Source organism: Larimichthys crocea, chromosome XII (assembly GCF_000972845.2).
Source record: "Larimichthys crocea isolate SSNF chromosome XII, L_crocea_2.0, whole genome shotgun sequence".
Taxonomy (NCBI): domain Eukaryota; kingdom Metazoa; phylum Chordata; class Actinopteri; family Sciaenidae; genus Larimichthys; species Larimichthys crocea.
This window is the reverse complement of record NC_040022.1, coordinates 25,218,305-25,237,721: the sequence shown is the minus strand read 5'-3', so window position 1 is coordinate 25,237,721 and position 19,417 is coordinate 25,218,305. Positions and strand designations below refer to the sequence as shown.

General features: G+C 40.5%; 3 protein-coding genes across 3 annotated transcripts in view; 2 read left to right on the top strand and 1 right to left on the bottom strand.

The window, feature by feature from the left end:
* The window catches only part of LOC104918578 (zinc finger protein 271), an 11,002-nt gene extending 3,277 nt beyond the window's left edge, over positions 1–7,725 (bottom strand). The window contains exons 1-4 of the mRNA XM_010730376.3: positions 7,190–7,725; positions 6,973–7,051; positions 6,779–6,881; positions 5,876–6,561 (exon numbers count right to left, since the gene is read on the bottom strand). Coding sequence (XP_010728678.3) covers positions 5,876–6,561; positions 6,779–6,881; positions 6,973–7,051; positions 7,190–7,488 — 1,167 coding nt within the window. The 5' untranslated portion in view covers positions 7,489–7,725. The remainder of the gene's footprint in view (positions 1–5,875; positions 6,562–6,778; positions 6,882–6,972; positions 7,052–7,189) is intronic.
* A 137-nt stretch (positions 7,726–7,862) lies between these two features.
* Positions 7,863–10,363, top strand: pgls (6-phosphogluconolactonase). The gene is made up of 6 exons (XM_027285943.1): positions 7,863–7,993; positions 8,349–8,619; positions 8,706–8,813; positions 8,933–9,034; positions 9,416–9,556; positions 9,933–10,363. Exons 2-6 carry the CDS (start codon positions 8,356–8,358, stop codon positions 10,077–10,079), a joined length of 762 nt encoding a protein of 253 aa, XP_027141744.1. The 5' UTR covers positions 7,863–7,993; positions 8,349–8,355; the 3' UTR covers positions 10,080–10,363.
* A 61-nt stretch (positions 10,364–10,424) lies between these two features.
* colgalt1a (collagen beta(1-O)galactosyltransferase 1a) lies at positions 10,425–18,887 on the top strand. The gene is made up of 12 exons (XM_027285941.1): positions 10,425–10,829; positions 14,582–14,692; positions 14,790–14,907; positions 15,512–15,646; positions 15,746–15,950; positions 16,039–16,158; positions 16,329–16,405; positions 16,529–16,635; positions 16,734–16,866; positions 16,945–17,072; positions 17,165–17,371; positions 17,467–18,887. Exons 1-12 carry the CDS (start codon positions 10,612–10,614, stop codon positions 17,732–17,734), a joined length of 1,827 nt encoding a protein of 608 aa, XP_027141742.1. The 5' UTR covers positions 10,425–10,611; the 3' UTR covers positions 17,735–18,887.
* The last annotated feature ends 530 nt before the right edge of the window (positions 18,888–19,417 follow it).

The window sequence follows — 19,417 nt, the reverse complement described above, 5'->3', positions numbered from 1 at the left end:
CTTATTGTGGGGTGTGTGTGATGGGTGTATAGAGGCATTAACTTAAACCCTCACGGAGACTGCGCCCTGGGCGGTCGCCCACATTGCCCATAGCTAAAACGGCCCTGCTTGTATTAGTTTACGGGCAGATCTGCCACATCCAATATGGCGGACACGTTAACGTATCGCAGCAACGGACCAACCTGCTCAGTGAGGCGTCTGTGTATATATGTCTATGATCTATCCTAACTAAAGGAGAGTCTGTGCATATATGTCTATGATCTATCCTAACTAAAGGAGAGTCTGTGTATATATGTCTATGATCTATCCTAACTAAAGGAGTCTGTGTATATATGTCTATGATCTATCCTAACTAAAGGAGAGTCTGTGCATATATGTCTATGATCTATCCTAACTAAAGGAGAGTCTGTGCATATATGTCTATGATCTATCCTAACTAAAGGAGAGTCTGTGCATATATGTCTATGATCTATCCTAACTAAAGGAGAGTCTGTGCCTATATATGTCTATGATCTATCCTAACTAAAGGAGAGTCGTGGCGTAAAGATGGGATAAGGACGGACTTTTAGGGGGAACATTTCATTTTAAAAAGTTGCCCGACGGCTCGTTGGACAAAAACAAGGCAATTTGCACAGTTTGCAAAGCCGAATTTAAATTCCACAGAAGTAACACGACTTTAACATATCACCTCAAAGCAAAACACCCAGTCTACACTACAGGAGTGTGGCACCCTCACAGTATATTTCCTCATTCTGGCTTTTTTCTGTTTGCACTGTGCATATGTGCACCTTAAGCCAATAACATGAATGAATTTCTATACTTTATCTGAGTTTATCTACATTAATTATCATTTTACATAAATAAATATTCTTATAAGCTTCAGTCTCAGAAAAATGCATTTAATTTATTGATACATGTATTGATAGATTAATTGCGATTAATCGCGATTAATTACAGAAATTTTTGCGATTATTTGTAATTTTTTTTAATCGATTACAGCCCTATAAAAAATATAAATTTTTCCATGTTGATTATCTCCTCCACTATGTCCAGCCAGTTCCTCCGAGTAGGAGGGTCCTCTCTACACCATTTTCCTGGTGATTGCCTTCTTGGCTGCAGCCAACAAAATTTTTACCAGATTCGTCTTCATATTGTACATTTTTCCTTGTCAGGTTACACAGGTATAATATCTCACATGTCCTTGGTAGTTCGTATCCCAGTATTGTTTTCAATTCTACCCACACATCATTCCAATCTACTATACTCTTGAAGTTATTTTCCACTATTCCTGCCTTGTACTCATCACTTCCCTCTCAGGACACGCTGTAATCACATGCTCCACTGTTCCTCTCTCTCCCCACAGCTACATCGACCAGTTGGATGTTCTTTCTTTACTGCCTCCTTTGCAATTTTATCTGCTTTTTCATTCCCCTGTATCCCTAAATGAGCTGGTACCCACATGAACGCCACCTCCCTCCCCTTCTGCTGTTAATCTGGATGTCCTCAACAGTATTTCAGAGTGCTCAGATTGAATCGCTACATATGATTATCTTCCTATCCACCCTGTCCTCCACCCATTCTATTGACAATACTATTGCACATAGCTCCAGCGCACATATGCTTAAATGATCTGATGTTCTTTTTAATACTTTGTTATTATGACTGGGAACCACCACTGCTGTACCTGTTGCTCCTGTTTTTGGTTTTCTTCACCTCCTTCTTCTTTTTTGGTATTTACTGCCATCCGCTTTATATTCTTTTAATTAATCCAGTTGGGACAAGAAATCTCAAAATACTCTCCTCCATTCCCCAGATTTTCCACTGTTCCTGACTCCGCATCCCTATTCATCACTTCCCTTCTCTTTCATATCTAGGACATGCTATAATTACATGTTCTACTGTTTTTTCTCCCCACAGTTACATTGAGCAGTTGGATGTTTATATGTGTTTAAGTATTAAGTAATAATAAGAATAGGGCACAGTAAATTGAATCAGATCAGAATCAGAAATGTTATTAAAGTATTTCTGATTCTGATTCTGATTCAATTTACTGTGCCCTATTCTTATTCTGCTCATGTTACTTGTTCTGTTCCATCATCTACCTCTCCTACTACACTTTGTAATTTATATAAATGTCTCCCTTTTTTCTGCTTCTTCCAGAGTTGATTCCACTGATTGTTATTTCCTTCCATATTCCGCTTTTCCCCCCTTGCTTTTCATCATTTTACTTTATTTCCACCTCTTTCTTTACTGCCTCCTTAGCATTTTGGACCTCAGTGAAGTTAGTGATGAAACTGAATCATATGACTATCTTCCTGTCCGCCATGTCCTCTACCCATTACTTTGCCAGTAATATTGCGCATAGCTCCACCGCATATATGCTTAAATAATCTGATGTTTTCTTTGAAATTGTGATACGATGACTGGGATCACCACTGCTGTGCCTGTTGTCCTTTTATCGGCTCTTTTGATCCATCTGTGTATATGTTATATAACATTTCCTGGACTAGATCCTTGTTTAATTCTTTCTATTCCATAGTTATAGATCTGGTCTCTAGTCCCGCATCCAGCTGAGTTCTGAACTCCAACAGTTCTGGCTCGTTTTATTAAACACACACACAAACAGGTGTTACATTTGTCTCTGGGCAGATTAATACATGTCTTCACTCCATATATGGTAAAATAAGATATAACAAACTGACCGTTATTTCCTGAAACACAAAAAAATTAACATCACACAAAATAATTATCATCACACAAAAGAATTAACACACCACACAATTATCTAGTATTAACTGTAACCTTAAAGAATTAACACACCACACAATTATCTAGTATTAATTGTAACCTTAAAGAATTAACACACCACACAATTATCTAGTATTAACTGTAACCTTCCATCACTTTATTGATTTTTGGTATATAACAACATTAAAGAACACATCACAGGGTCAGTGGGGTACATGTTGTTAATATTCCTCAAATGTCAAAAGTTTTCGGTGGTGTCTCTGCTTTGAGATTTATGCTCTGTCCATTTTTCGCATTTCTTATCAAATTCCGTTTGCCGAAGTCTCAATATATACGTAAATTTTCCCATGTTGATTATCTCCTCCACTATGTCCAGCCAGTTCCTCCGAGTAGGAGGGTCCTCTCTACACCATTTCCTGGTGATTGCCTTCTTGGCTGCAGCCAACAAAATTTTTTACCAGATATTCGTCTTCATATTGTACATTTTTCCTTGTCAGGTTACACAGGTATAATATCTCACATTTCCTTGATAGTTTGTATCCCAGTATTGTTTTCAATTCTACCCACACATCATTCCAATCTACTATACTCTTGAAGTTATTTTCCACTATTCCTGCCTTCTGTACTCATCACTTCCCTCTCAGGACACGCTGTAATCACATGCTCCGCTGTCTCTCTCTCTCTCTCCCCATAGCTACATCGACCAGTTGGATGTTTCCCTACTATACTGAGTGTGCCCTATTCTTAGTCTGCTCATGGTCACCTGTTCCACTCTGCTATCTCCACAACCGCCCACCTCTCCTACTTCATCTTGTATTTTATATAAATGTCTCTCCTTTTCCTGGATTTTCCAATATTGTTTCCATTGACTGGTTATTTCCTTCCTTATTAGACTTTTTCCTTCTGCTTTTGATATTTTTTTCCACCTCCTCTTTCTTTACTGCCTCCTTTGCAATTTTATCTGCTTTTTCATTCCCCTGTATCCCTAAATGAGCTGATACCCACATGAACGCCACCTCCCTCCCCTGCTGCTGTTAATCTGGATGTCCTCGACAGTATTTCAGAGTGCTCAGATTGAATCGCTACATATGATTATCTTCCTATCCACCCTGTCCTCCACCCATTCTATTGACAATACTATTGCACATAGCTCCAGCGCACATATGCTTAAATGATCTGATGTTCTTTTTAATACTTTGTTATTATGACTGGGAACCACCACTGCTGTACCTGTTGCTCCTGTTTTTGGTTTTCTTCACCTCCTTCTTCTTCTTTTGGTATTTACTGCCATCTGCTTTTATATTCTTTTAATTAATCCAGTTGAGACAAGAAATCTCAAAATGACTCTCCTCCATTCCCCAGATTTTCCACTATTCCTGACCTCCGCATCCCTGTATTCATCACTTCCCTCTCTCTTTCATATCTAGGACATGCTATAATTACATGTTCTACTGTTTATTTCTCCCCACAGTTACATTGAGCAGTTGGATGTGTGTTAAGTATTAAGTAAGTAGTAAGAATAGGGCACAGTAAATTGAATCAGAATCAGAATCAGAAATGTTATTAAAGTATTTCTGATTCTGATTCTGATTCAATTTACTGTGCCCTATTCTCATTCTGCTCATAATTACTTGTTCTGTTCCATCAACCTACCTCTCCTACTACACTTTGTAATTTATATAAATGTCTCCCTTTTTTCAGCTTCTTCCAGAGTTGATTCCACTGATTGTTTATTTCCTTCCATATTCCGCTTTCCCCCCCTTGCTTTTCATCATTTTACTTTCATTTCCACCTCCTCTTTCTTCACTGCCTCCTTAGCAATTTTGGACCTCAGTGAAGTTAGTGATGAAACTGAATCATATGACTATCTTCCTGCACCCTCCACCCATTCTATTGCCAGTAATATTGCACATGGCTCCACCGCATATATGCTTAAATAATCTGATGTCTTCTTTGAAATTGTGATACGATGACTGGGAATCCCCACTGCTGCGCCTGTTGCCCCTTTTATCGGCTCTTTGAATCCATCTGTGTATATGTAAACATATTCCCCATACTTTCCATCTGTGTAGTTATAACACTCCTGGACTAGATCCGTTGTTTTATTTCTTCTCTTGATATTCCATAGTTATAGATCTGGTCTCGTAGTCCACAGAGCTGTTGGCGGTACTATGCTGCCTCTCACAGACTAATTTGCAGTTTTTGGAGTGTGTCTTCTTCTGTCGCACCTGTGAATTCAATGACTGCTTTCACATTTTCACAACATTAAGCTCTTCATTGTCCAGGTGTGGTAATAAACCACCTAGCCTTGTGCTTTGTTGTTTGTGGTTGCATTGCTTGAGTAGATGTTTTACAGTTTCTCAGTCTCCCTAAATAAGTGTTCTTTCTTTACAATATTTTTCATAGGTATGTTGTCCCAGTGTGTACTCTCACATTTATATCTCTCTTCAGTACTGGGCTAGCACCCCGAGGAAACCCACTGCACCTCCAACTTGCTCAGTAACATAAACAGCTCCACCACGAGGTCTGACCAGGTCCCTAACTTGCCATCAGAAATAGAAACCAACACCTGTTGTGTATCTGTCCATGAAGTCTCATTCACCTAATTTGCTGGATGTAAAAGCTACATCTATAGCCAACATGAAACTGCATCTCTTCTAATATCAAACCTACATTATGCCAGTGTTCCCATTTTTATCTTTCACTGTACTGCACTGATCAATTATCATCGATTGTCCATCCATTTCCTAGCCATTAAATTGGGCCTTTTTTAATTTTAATTGTTTAATTTAGTATTGACAACTATCAATAAAACTAATGATTTAGTGATTGGTTTCAGTTGTCAGTTCACAAAAAGTGTTGTGTCTTAATACTGTAACCTACATGTATGTATTTTTATACCGTAGCAAAATATCAAGTTTGGACAGTTTGGAAGGGGACTGGTTGACATTTACAGTAGATATACAACAATTAAGAAGCAGATCTAACATATTGTGACATATTTTCATTACATTTGAACATTTGGATAGTAAAAACAGGTGACACACAATCTGGAGCAAAGATAACTTTATTATGCAGAAAATATTTCACCCAAACAGCAGTAGAAGTTACATTACTGGCTGTCTTAAGTGGTTCCATTTATGAATGTCCCACTACATGTTGGCGCATTAGATTCACTACCATACATGTTCAAATTAGGGTCTAGATGTACTGTGAGATGTTTCTTCAGATTACAGTTTTTCGTAAATCCCTTGCCACATTTGATACAAACAAAAGGTTTTTCTCCAGTGTGTGTGCGCTGATGCATATCAAGAGTACATTTCTGAATAAAACCCTTTCCACAAATAGGACAACGATATGGCTTCTCTCCAGTGTGTGTGCGCTGGTGTGTATACAGATGCCCTTTTTGTGCATATCGCTTTCCACAAAGTGTGCACCTGAACGGTTTCTCTCCTGTGTGACTTCTCTGGTGTATTTCAAGTTGGCTAAAGCATCTGAAGCTCTTGCCGCACTGCAAGCAGCCGAACCTCTTGGCAGCCGAGTTCCTCAAGTTGTGAAGCTTCATATTCCTGAGCACATTTAAGCTTTGGGAAGCAACATTTTGAGCTAAGTTTTTCCCAGCTTCTAGGGTTGTGTGTGCAGATGTAAACTGTGGAATCCACCCCGTTTCCCTCCTGCCTGGTCCAGTGAGAGACGACTGGGTGCTCAGGATCACAAAGCTGTCAGGAAAGAGAGCCTGCTGATGTTCTGTAATGGGCTTTGGACGCTGCATCACTTCTGGACTCTTCTGGGTGTCTGCAGCCGTTTCCATTCCTGTTGACAGCATACAAACATATTCAAATTTGATAACCCAGAGGGCACAAGCCAACACCCACTGGTGTCACAATAAATTTGTTTTGACACACAAGAACATTATACCAAATCATATGATGTGTGTGAAGGTAACTTATGGTCAATCAATTTTTTATATATATATTATTATGAGTCAGATGTTGTACATTTCATTTTAAACAAATGCATGTATACTCACTGTTTTCACTTGTCCTATCTTGTTCAATGACTCCATTGTCCAACTCTGACAGCTCTTCCTTTATAACTATCAATTCCGGCTGCTCCTTTGATGGATTTGGGGGCTATTTAAAAAAGGATATGAATTGCACATGTTCCAAATACAGAGCACAGTACAATAGAGTGACATCATAAGTGAGTTAGTACATGACTTACTTCAGCTGGTGCATGCTCTTCTCCTTCATGCAAACTGCTCCTCTCGGTGGACGAAGTTATGCATTCCCATGGGCTCTCACTAGGATGCAACAAACTTATATTAATTCACCAGGCAGGGTGTAGCTGACAGCAAAGGTCATGGCGGTGATGCATTCACGGTGTCAACAGAACACACACACACTACCTACAGGCTACACACAGGAATCAACAAGCACACCTCTTTATGGCAGGTCTCGTCTTGTCAGGCTCCGATACTCCGTCCTCTGAGGCGTCCGTCACCACCGAGCATGCTGCGGCTGCTGCGTCCTGCCTGCTCCCCTGTGCGATGTAAAGCAGTTTCTCCATCAGCTGCAGTTTCTCTGTGAGCGAGGCAATCTCATTCCGCCCTCGGGTTATCTCTATTTTCAGCATCTTCGACTCGATCTCGACCAGTTTGCTTATTTCCATCACAGCTGTTTTGGATAACGCGTCCATGATGGAGACGAGCTGTGTCTGGAAAGAGAAGACTGCCGACATGTTTTGAAGCTTTCTGTTTGTACGCGAGATGCGCACCGGCTAGTTGTCGCGGTCAAGAAGTCCTAATGTACACTGTGAAATGAAGTTACAACGTTATTACACGAGAAGGGCTGCGTGTGCATGCCTACAAGATAAGCGGGTATCTCTCGAGAACTCAATTGGTTGACTTTGAGGTAATGCTGCCATCTACTTGATGGGAGGAAATATAGTGACCACACTAAAAACTACAAAACTGAGCTGTAACATTGACACCGCTTCCTCTATCCCCTTCAGGCATCTATTGACGTTGTTTGTTAATGCTCTATTTTTAATTTGTATTTTTAACGCTGTTTTTTTTTTTTTATATCGTCGTAACTACTTAGTCAGGGACTCCATTGACCAGAATTCAGCGCGGCCTAAACACAGAATCTGATTGGCTGGTTGGGAACTCGTTTCAGGAAGTTCTCAATACGTTTGCCGACTGAAAATCGTCCTCATGACAACCTGCTCCTGAGATCCTCAGCTGGTAAAGAAACTTATTTTTCGGACATTTTTAGCGTTTTAGCCGAAGTGTCAGGTTTGTTAAAGATGTCAAGAAATGAACATCACTCCTCCGACATATTTCAGACACTGGGTAATGTAGTATCATGCAGAAATAGCTGCGGTTTGTAGCATTTTGTCTTTGCACGGCCCCAGCCTAATTGCAATTCAGTGTTATCCTGTAACTGGTAATATATTTAGTAGTACTGTATAGTAAAAGTAGGGCTTTTATGTCAGCATAAGCAGGTTGTATGCAGAATATTTACTTGACTTGAAAAACGGTGTTGTAAAATTGTTGCAACTTCCTTGTGTGTTGCTCAATAACTTGTTTATTCACACAGCTGACTCATGGCTGGCAGAAGAGTCGTGGTCTTCCCCTCCTCGGTGGAGCTTGGACCAGTGCTGGCCCATCTGGTGACATCTCGAGCAGAGAAAGCCATCGTCTCTCACGGCAGGTTCACTTTGGGCCTCTCTGGAGGAAGTCTAGTCTCCATGCTCAGCAAAGAGCTGCTCGCCATGCCAGACTTGGACTGCAGCAAGTGGGTGGTTGGTTTCTGTGACGAGCGATTGGTTTCCTTTGATGATCCTGAGAGCACCTATGGGCTCTACAAGGTACCTGTTCAGGAGTTTGTTTGCATGTGCCATAGTCACAGTTTGCTCTTTCTTTGCAGCCAAGTATAACTGTGTTTCTTTCCCAGAGTCAGTTGTTTTCCAAGGTCAACATCCCGGACAGTGGGATCTTAACCATCGACCCCTCTCTGTCTGTCAACGAGTGTGCTGAGGACTATACCTGCAAACTGAAGAAGGTGCGACATCTGTTGCTGTCCTATGATCAGTTGTAGTTGCACCGTCACGTAGGCATTTTCTTTTAGATTTCAGTATTTTGCAAAATATTTACAGGATTGTTTTTTTTGAAAACACACAGGCCTTCCCAGATGATGATTTCCCTGTGTTTGACTTGTTACTGCTGGGTATGGGACCAGATGGACACACCTGTTCCCTCTTCCCAGAGCACCCTCTTCTGGAGGTGAGGGTTGTATTATAATAAATTTTCTAGTAAACTATATGTGTTGAATTCTTGTGACGAAGTACGAATGTAGAAAGACACTGCTGCTCTTCATCTTTACCAGACTTAAGAGGATTCAACTGATCCAGCTACTAATACTCCAACTAATCCAATTAGGGATTATAGCTTTGTTTGAAATGCATACCATATTTCATTATAAAGCTGATTTTATTGGATTGAATTGTTCTTCACTGTCGTCCCTTGTTACATCCATGTGAGGCAGTTTGGCTTATATCATGTATTTGGTTGGTTGTGGTTGTGATGTTGCCATGTTGCCACTCTTTGGTGACTGTATGCATTGCACATGATGTATGACTGTATTTGCGTGTACTCCGTATTCAGGAAACCAAGAAGATTGTGGCCCCCATCAGCGACTCTCCCAAACCACCGCCCCAGCGTGTAACTATGACTTTTCCAGTGGTGAACTCTGCACGCTCTGTGGCTTTCGTGTCAACCGGAGGAAGCAAAGCAGCTGTTTTGAAGGTAACATTTAGAGTCTTTTATTGAACATACGCATTTTGAATTCCAAATTATAAAACCCTACTATTTCCATGATGCAATAAATCAGGTTTGACTATATTTGGATACAAAACCAATTAAAGATGAGGCATAAGATAAATGGAACAATGCAAAAAAACGGAGGTTAATTACAGGTTTTAATAGTTAAGGTTCACAGATGAACCAATGCAAACCACGATTAGAAGCAAACAATTGAAAAAAGTTGACGAAAAAGGTTGATAATGAGGATAAATGTATGCATCTGTTCAATCATAGTCATAGTGGATCAGCAGAAATACTTATAGCGCTGAGTTTTGTAATATTGCTGCTGTATTGTAACATAATGACCATTTTCTTGCAGGAAGTGCTAGAGGGTAGAGAGGGTCCAGCTTTACCAGCGGCACGTGTTGTCCCGACTAACGGCGAGCTGTTCTGGCTTGTTGATGAACCCGCAGCTGCTTCCTTAACTATCCAGGTAGAGAGGCTAGTCTCAGGGGCCAAACTGTAGAGCTTTCTATCTGAACACTGGTGTCCGAGCAGGAATGAAGAGACAGTTTAAACATATGAGATAAAAGATATAAAAACATTGAGGCAGTAGTATATTTAGCACTTTTTGGTGGTTGGAGTGTTTCCCAGAGGTTTAGTTTTATTCAAGAGAAAAGAAATGATCAGAGATTGTTTCTACTGGGTCCATTAACCTTACTGTAAAATGTGTGTTCTCCTCACACCCACATTCCTTCAGTACTTACACTAACACTTTTCATTAGAAAATAAAACGATCTGTTAATCAAACCTTTTGTGACTTTTGTGTTCACTGTGCATTCATGGTCACTAGTCCGTCCCCTTTAAGATCGCATCACACCGCCCCTTTAAAGCTCAACTTCGCAGTGTTTTCACATCAGGAGCTGCTGCACAGATTTTGCTTTCCTGTGATGACCGCGCAAAGTAAAGAGACAACTCTTATGTAGCACCCATTTAAATTTCTTTGCGGTTATATATAGATACAAATATATATAAATATTCGTTAATTTATTGCCACAATGAGCGCCTGCCTTTCCGCCGCCCTGCTCCTCTTGCTCCTGTCCTGCTGCAGTCCTGTCCGGGGATATTTTGCGGAGGAGCGCTGGAGCCCGGAGTCTCCGCTCCTCGCTCCCCGGGTCCTCCTGGCCCTGATCTGCAGAAACTCCGAGCACTCCTTGCCGTATTTCCTCGGTACTATTGAGCGCCTCAACTATCCCAAGGACCGTATGGCTCTGTGGTAAGTTGCAGCGTTGACATCCTGGTTTTCTCGCTAGCTGATAAGCAGCTAAGAAGTAAAGTTCCCGTTGTTGTTGTTGTTAGGTAAGTTTAAAAGTGAATTATTTCCATAAGTAAAACTATTTTCATGAAATCGACGCATTGCTGCTGGATCGGCTGGGTCCAAAGGGGTGGACCCGCAGAGGAAGACGAGTAAAAATGGGAGGAATACTACAAAGTTGTGTTGCGGGGTTAAAAAAACAAACTTTAAAAGATAAAGAAGAACTGATGCAGACCACGAATGAACATTTAAAGATACCTTTTGTTGGACAGAGGTGAGCACATCTGGCCTCTGCTCCTCTGGGTGGCCATGCATTGATCTGTATACGTGGAGGGGAGGGGACGGGACTGATTTGTCCACGGGGGGAGCTGCGTGTTTTTTAAAATACAAATCCCGACAAAGAGAAATATTGTTGTCTGCACGCACACACACCTTTAGGCTACCTTTAAGTCTTCTCCTCCCTAACACATATGACCTCCTGTCAACCAGTTAAGCCTCTTTATTGGAGTGATTGACTCCCATACATCATCATGTCAAGGACAAAAAGCTGAGAGATCTCCATCTTGTAAAACTGTAGCCCCAGGGAGCCCCATCTGTGACGAGTTTTGTTGCCATCACTATGGGGAGGACTGGAAAGCACGTAGACAAATAAAAAAAAAAAGAAAAAGTGACAAGTAATTTAACTGAATTCAGTTTTAGCCCTCTGTGTCGATCTTATCCCAAAAAGCATTTACACTTGGACAGACCCAGAACAATTGATTATGTTGCACTTCCTGGGAACCACATTTTCTCCAACAACTGGAGGAGTCTTGAGTGATGAGACTGCTGAATGGGTGTAATAAATTCCTGCCAAGACTCCTACAGCTAAATGCTCTCCAAGAGGTTGAACTTGATGTCTTCCACTGAAATTCACGAGACTTTCTCCAGAATTCCTCTGAAATGCAACTGTTTTCCTGTCCCACTTTTGTTAAATGTAGGTATTACTTGTTTTAACTCCTTGAAGTCCCTTTTATAAAGTATTGAGATTATTTCAAGCAGTGTGTCCACCTATATTCACTGATCAAAAACACTTTTTTAAAACTCTGGAACTGTTAATGTGATGACGTGCTGAAAGAAATCACTTATTGTTCAAGCCATGTAGTCTCTTCAATGGCTCAAAGCTGCCCACTGACCTCTGGTTAAAAAATGTACAATGTGTTGTGGTCATGTATGCACCATCTCAGAATCTATATTTCTTCAAACAAGTCACTTTTATTAACCGTGACCCATTTATAATTTTTTTCCATTAAGTTTCTAATCAGTCTTTTATCCCCAATCCTTGCCTGTATTGGAATTTCCCCTGACACACCTGGTAATCAGAGTTGCACCAACAAAGCAAAATCCTCAAGTGGGCTGAAATATAATAGTCTTTAAAGCATGGGAGTACAAGTCCTACTTTATTCCTGGAGGGTTATCCAGTGTTTTTGTTTGTTTCTTGCCAAATGAACCACAACATTAATTTGTGAAACTGTTTTAGCCCTCTTAAGGACATTTTGTGTCATGTCCATCCGTTATTATGGAGAAAAACATGACACAGGACAATTTTCTGATTTAGCTATGTGCAGGTGCAGGGCAACCATAGATATTTACTCTACAGCGCCGGTCCTGGCCACATTTGCGCCCTGGGCGAACCTTATGAGAAACTTAATGAGCGGTATCGAAAATTACCGGTTTTTTGCTTTTTCGGGCGTTCGTGCGCCCCCCACGGAGAATGCGCCCTGGGCGGCCGCCCACATTGCCCATAGCTAGGACCGGCCCTGTTACTCTACATGCTAATTGATTATTCATGTTATCTCTTACTTGTTGTGGAGAAATTGCTGAAGTCAAAGGTCAATGGTAAGGTCAGGTAGAAAGAAAGTGTTCAGGAGCCTCTGGTGTCTTATGCTGTTTTATTTATTGACGCTTGGCCAAGGAGAATTAGAGACACTCTCGAAGTTCATCAGAAGTGCCTGAGTCAGTCTCACATTCTGCCAAATTCATGTTGGTGGTCAGGTTTTAAACCTCTACAGATAACACCACAAATACTATACGCCCAGAATTAGTCAAAGAGGATGTCTTTATCCATCGAGGTGTTACCATCAGCACATTCTAGTCTGGAGACACAGATGTCTGTTTACGCAGACTGGAACATCAACAGCAAGCTTTCTATTATGTCTAAGAAGGAAGCAATAAGTCTCTTCGACCCTGGCCACCACAGTGTTGAGACAGACTGGCACCTACTGTTCCCAATCAAAGCCAAACAATTAGTACTGTCAAGGAACTCAAGGCCCACACGTGACCTCGGGTAACCTAAGGATAGAAAATTCCATAGCATTACTAAAAGCCTTTCCCAAGCAATTACCTAGTGGGAAGTGCAAATGGATGTTATAGACCATTTACACATGTCTACCATGTTCAGGCACAAGTTGAGGGAAGTGAAAGGGAGGTGCTTTTTACATAATAACTTAACAACATACTGCAACAGACTCTTGTACTTACACCCTCAGAGCTCCGAGCAGTTTGTTTAACGGCCTTGAGCAACATTCACTTTATTGAGGGACTTAATATAAGTGAAGTTGTTTGATTTTTCTTTTTGGCACTCATAAAACCCTTGTGTAAATATGTTTGAGGTAAGGACAATTTTGTTTTGACATGTTCTGCAAGCACATTAAGCAGCATCTGGAAAATGCAAACAGCTGTGAGATGCTGCAAACACTATGTGCCATATGCTTTTAGCAGCAGCTTGTAAGCAGGCCAAAGCCTTGGAATTAGATTAGGCAAAACTGTCATTTAAATCGTTGGTGTCTGCAATTAGCCCCACATTTCTATACCGCTGGAGCAACGATAGACCAGATGAAAGTGAAACAGCACTTGTAGATGTATGTTTAGAGCACCAGTCATACATGGTTTAAAACTATGTTTGTAACAAATCTTTATTTGAGCTAGACATGAGGCGGAAGAGTCAGTGTAGTTCACAGTTTGAGAATTTGAAAGGATGGACAGCAGGAGTGAGGGAAGAGATGGTTTCGCAAGGAGCTGCAGTGTTCTCACAGATCCATGTGAAATCTGTCAAGAGAACCCAGTTTGGCTGTTGGCCTGCTAAGCAAAATACAAGCTCAGCTATCTTTAGTACAGATGTAGCAAAGACCTACAGTACACTACACGGCCAAAGAAGGAAGTCTGTGGGTGTGAAGATTCCTCATTTTCTTGATACAGAGATTCAAGCAGATGTGATGACTCAAGGTAAACACATGGCTCGATCTTCTCTTTCTGCAGAATTGAGTCAAACATGCCAGCTTCCTAACTTTTGTTCATTTGTCTCATGCGTGATTTCAGCCAGTTTCAGTGTCACTTCTGTATTTGTTTTATTTATTTTTGGCAGGGGTTTCCATAGTTCATTTCCTTTAAAAAAAAAAAAAAAAAAAAAACTTAAAAGAGTGATATGCTACCCCAAATTACATTGTGTTAGTTCTCACAGCTACAAACAATGAGCTTTAAAAAAATTAACACTGGTCTTGTTATCTGAGTCGTGATATCGTCTTTCAACTCTTGTCTGAGCTTGAATGCTGGCAGTACTGCTGCATGTACCTTTGATGCAGTTTTCCCTTTCTTTAGTCTCTCTTGTTGATAATGTTCAACTCCTCTGGTGTTGAATATAGTTTATTCTAATCATTTACATTGTTGTTTATTGACAGGGTTGCAACTGATCATAACATGGACAACACCACATATCTTCTGCGTGACTGGCTTGTCAAGGTGCAGAAACTTTACCATAATGTGGAGTGGAGGCCAAAAGAGCAATCCAGGTTGGTTATTTAGGTTGTTGGTTGGTTGTTTCATGTGAAATGTTGTGTTGCTTAAAGGCCTCACAGAGTCTGATTAGTATTCATGTGTCTCTTGTAGACATTATAAGGATGAAGATGGTCCGAAGCATTGGACAGACCTCCGTTATGAGCATGTTATGAAACTTCGGCAAGTAGCACTGGAGTCAGCTCGTGAGATGTGGGCAGACTACTTTATGGTAGGTTAAACAAAACTACTCTTTACATGCACAAAAAAAGCACAACAGCACAATTCCTTTTTAAGCGTTGAGGCAGTTCTTCTAAGGGATCTTTATTGTTCAATAATAGTAGCAGCAAGATAAATACAGAGTTAAGTCCACAGCACCACCACAATTATAATTTAAGCATTTGGAAGGGTGTTGAAATTTGACCCAGTTATATTTTTCAGGCTCTTATAGTTAAACTTTATCTGGTCTGGTTCATCTAGATCCTCACACTGACATAAAGCTTGACTCAACATGAACTATGTTTTAAAGTGCAGCTATGTTTACATTTTCGTTTGTATTCCCGTTCCCTACTTCGTTGAGCTTCAGTAGGGTATAATTTTGAAGCAAAGTACATTCAGGATTGCAATAATTTTGTGCTGCAAATTTTCTTAAGTCTTAGTCTTCTCCCCAGGAAACATAAATAGTCTGTAAGGTTTTTTTTTTAATGTCTCAGTTTCAGTGCCCTATTTAAACTCTATGATCTATTTGACCACTAAACATTTTTTTGTCAGTTTATGGTATGCCACAAATGCACTTCATTGACAATTTTACAGTTTATCCTCTCTTCCTTTTGTAGTTGGTGGACTGTGATAACCTCCTCACAGATCCTGACGTTGTCTGGAAGCTCATGAAAGAGAATAAGACCATCATTGCTCCAATGCTCCAGTCCCGTGCAGCCTATTCAAACTTCTGGTGTGGAATGACTTCTCAGGTACAGTCTTGATGAGTGTACTTGTGTATGTTGAGCCTTTTCTAAGGGTTTGGTTGATTTAATGAATGCTTTTAAACTGTTAATCAACTGTGTATTTAGGGTTACTATAAGCGCACCCCTGCCTACATACCCATGAGGAAGCAGGTGCGTAAGGGATGTTTTGCAGTTCCCATGGTCCACTCCACCTTCCTGATAGACCTGAGGAAAGAGGCGTCCAGGCAGCTGGCCTTTCACCCGCCACACCCAGAATACAGCTGGGCTTTTGATGACATCATTGTGTTTGCATACTCTGCTCGGATGGCAGGTATTTTAATATTCAATGCTTAAATCCTAAGGTGTTACACAGTTGTTATAGACCTTTTTAACCTAGATGTCTATTTGCATCTCTGCAGATATCCAAATGTTTGTATGTAATAGAGAGATCTATGGTTACCTTCCTGTTCCACTGCGCTCCCACAACACTTTGGAAGATGAAGCTGACAGCTTTTTGCACTCATTGCTGGAGGTTAATGGTGAGTAGTTTGCACTCAGACTGCAGGCTTTTGCATCTAACTCCCTTTTCTCCTCTGAATGAAGCATATATTCTGCTTTCTGCTGCTTTATCTAATGAAAACTATCAGCATGGGTTTCTCTATATATCATTTATACCATTTCTGCATCCATCTTCCCTCTCACTGTGTAGTGCGAAATCCCCCAGTGACGCCCTCAAAATATATACAAGTTCCTAGAAAACAACCTGACAAAATGGGCTTCGATGAGGTGAGTAATGAGTGATGTGAAGATGGAGTCTGCAAAAATGGCCCTCTATCCACTTTTGTGCTTAACGTTTCCCCCTGCAGTTAGAAATATGTAGTTACATTGGCTTCCCTGTTGCCTGTGTAGGTTTTCATGATAAACCTGCAGAGGCGGGCTGATCGCAGAGAACGTATGCTGAGGACATTATACGAACAGGAGATTGCATGTAAAGTCATCGCAGCTGTAGATGGAAAGTAAGTTCACTCTGTTTAATAAATACTTATTTAGTACTTGGTGATATCACTTGTTTGCCTTTTTTCATGACCAATTTGTTCTTCCCTCGCTGTTTCAGAGCAATGAATATTAGTGAAGTTCAGGCTTTGGGCATCCACATGCTCCCTGGCTACAGTGACCCCTATCATGGTCGTCCCCTGACAAAGGGAGAGCTAGGATGTTTCCTTTCCCACTATAACATCTGGAAAGAGGTGAATCTTATAAACCAAGCATTTGAATGTTTATGAAAAAGACAGCTGGATGACGTATTGATAAATCTGTGCCTGTAGATCGTGGAGAGAAATCTGCACACCTCCCTGGTGATCGAAGACGACCTGCGCTTTGAGATCTTCTTCAAACGTCGCTTGATCAACTTGATGAGTGAGATTGAGGAAGAAGGACTGGACTGGGATCTCATGTGAGTTGTTTGTGCTTCCTTTACAGTCTTCAAATATACCTTTTATTTTCTATTCTATATTTTCAATTGCTTCTCACTTTCTTTTCTTCCAGTTATATTGGTCGGAAGAGAATGCAAGTGGATCACCCAGAGAAAGCAGTGCCCAATGTACACAACTTAGTGGAAGCAGACTATTCATATTGGACACTAGGTTATATGATATCATTACAAGGTGCAGAGAAGCTTTTGAAAGCAGAACCACTAAAGAGGATTTTGCCAGTTGATGAGTTTCTTCCTATCATGTATGATAAACACCCAGTGTAAGTATTAGTGTTTTCTGCCTAGTGCAAGTACACACATAATATACACATGTGCTTAGAAGTGCTTTTCTTGACGTTAAATTCTTTCTTCACAGGTCTGATTATATGGAACAGTTTGAAACCAGGGACCTGCAAGCATTTTCAGCCGAGCCTCTTCTGGTGTATCCAACACACTACACGGGTGACCATGGGTACATCAGTGACACTGAGACCTCAACAGTGTGGGACAATGACAAGGTCCGTACAGATTGGGACAGAGCACGCTCAGGAAAAACTCATGAGCAGGCTGAGATCAGCTCTGAAGCCCAGAACTCAGATGTGCTCCAGTCGCCTTTAGACAGTACAGCACGGGACGAGCTATGAGAGGAAGTGAATGAGACCCTTGGATTTAGGGCTGCATAGGGCAAATCCCCTTAATTCCTTAATCATCTTTGATACTTTTGATTTAATTTATCCAGATGTGACAAGGTAAAAAGGGATACAATGTGTCTTATGTTTTCTATCATGTTGTCTGTTTGTAGTTTTTACTTTAGAAAGGCACTAGACTTGCCATTTGGAATGGCATTTGAAGTACCCAACTTCTGTCTGTCATACAGAAATGAACCTATTCATTAGAAAAGAATGCAATGGGACTGTTACATTTCATTCATCGGGCAGTTAACCATGGCCTGATTTGACATTACACTGTGAAATGCTATTTTTCAAAATTTCTCAAGACTTCAAATGAACCACACTGTATCACTGATTTGGTTACTGAGCAAAATCAAGACTTTTGCAGACATTCACATGTTAAATCAACCGGTAATCATTCTAAATTCATTGGTCTCTGTTGTGAAAAGTCCTAAACAGGAAAAACATTCATGTTTCTTGCTTTGATCACTTCTTTTAGACTTCATATTGCTGTGTTTTAAATAATCATTAGCCAACACTTTAAACGCTTGCAGCAGGGTCACAAGCAGCAGTTGCCGTCAAACCAGAGTCATAGATTTACAGTACTACTGTGGATTATGTACCAGTGCAATTTGTTATTCGTGTGCCGCCACGTTCGGATTGCTTGCACACTAATGCCACCAACCAGCTGTTGACATGATTATAGATGAGACAAATCGCTGTACACACCTCAAATGTGGTGGCTTTGGGAGGAACATGGTTATAAATTCCTTTTTAAGTTCCCTCAAAAAGAACCCATGAAACCACATCCAAACACACTCCAGTCTCTCACCACCTAATCATTCTCTGCTGAATGTGGATTTTAGCCTTTTTGGCGAGCAAGACTTGATGATATACCCCTGCAAAAGATGTGTTTCGAATTTAGACTTTTCATATTATTTATTCTGACATGTTTTTGCCCCACATGGCGTCACTAAATCTCCCAAGATGTTGAGTTTTATTTGTTTTGTTTTTGTTGTTGTTTTTTGTGTGTTGGGTACTAATGGGAGCCATTCACTCATGGATCTTACACAAAAATGTTATGGGTGCATTTTGCCAACAAAGAAATAAAATGTTTGATTTTTAAAAACGTGTTAATTTGTGATTTCTGTAAATGAATGCATATTAACACGCTGGGGTAACCAATTTTCTCTATTAATGTTGGTTGTGTAAATTTATATTTTATAACTTATGTCCGTAGAATGCTGTAGCCAGTAATAAGTTGATGTGAATTGAAAAAAGACATGAAGAATTCACTTTATTTTATTCTTTAGGAAAAAATTATGACATGTTTAATATTTTGCCTCTTTTACAGTAACTGTTTATTGAGACCTCATTTACACCTTCTGTACACCGTGAACTTCATGTGAACCATTACATGCATTAATACCTAGCAGTCACTGAGAAACACTGAGTAAGCAAGACAAGCGTGTGGTACTAAGCTTGCTTCACTTGTTTTATCTTGGTAGCCCTCAAGGTGTCATCATTTTACTGACACTCTGCATCAAATGTCAAGCAAGAGCCAAACCGTTAAGTACAACCAGATGGAGGACATTTTGCAATAGATTAGGACAACCCTGCAGTAACTATTGAGACTCTGCTGTACTTTGATTGGGG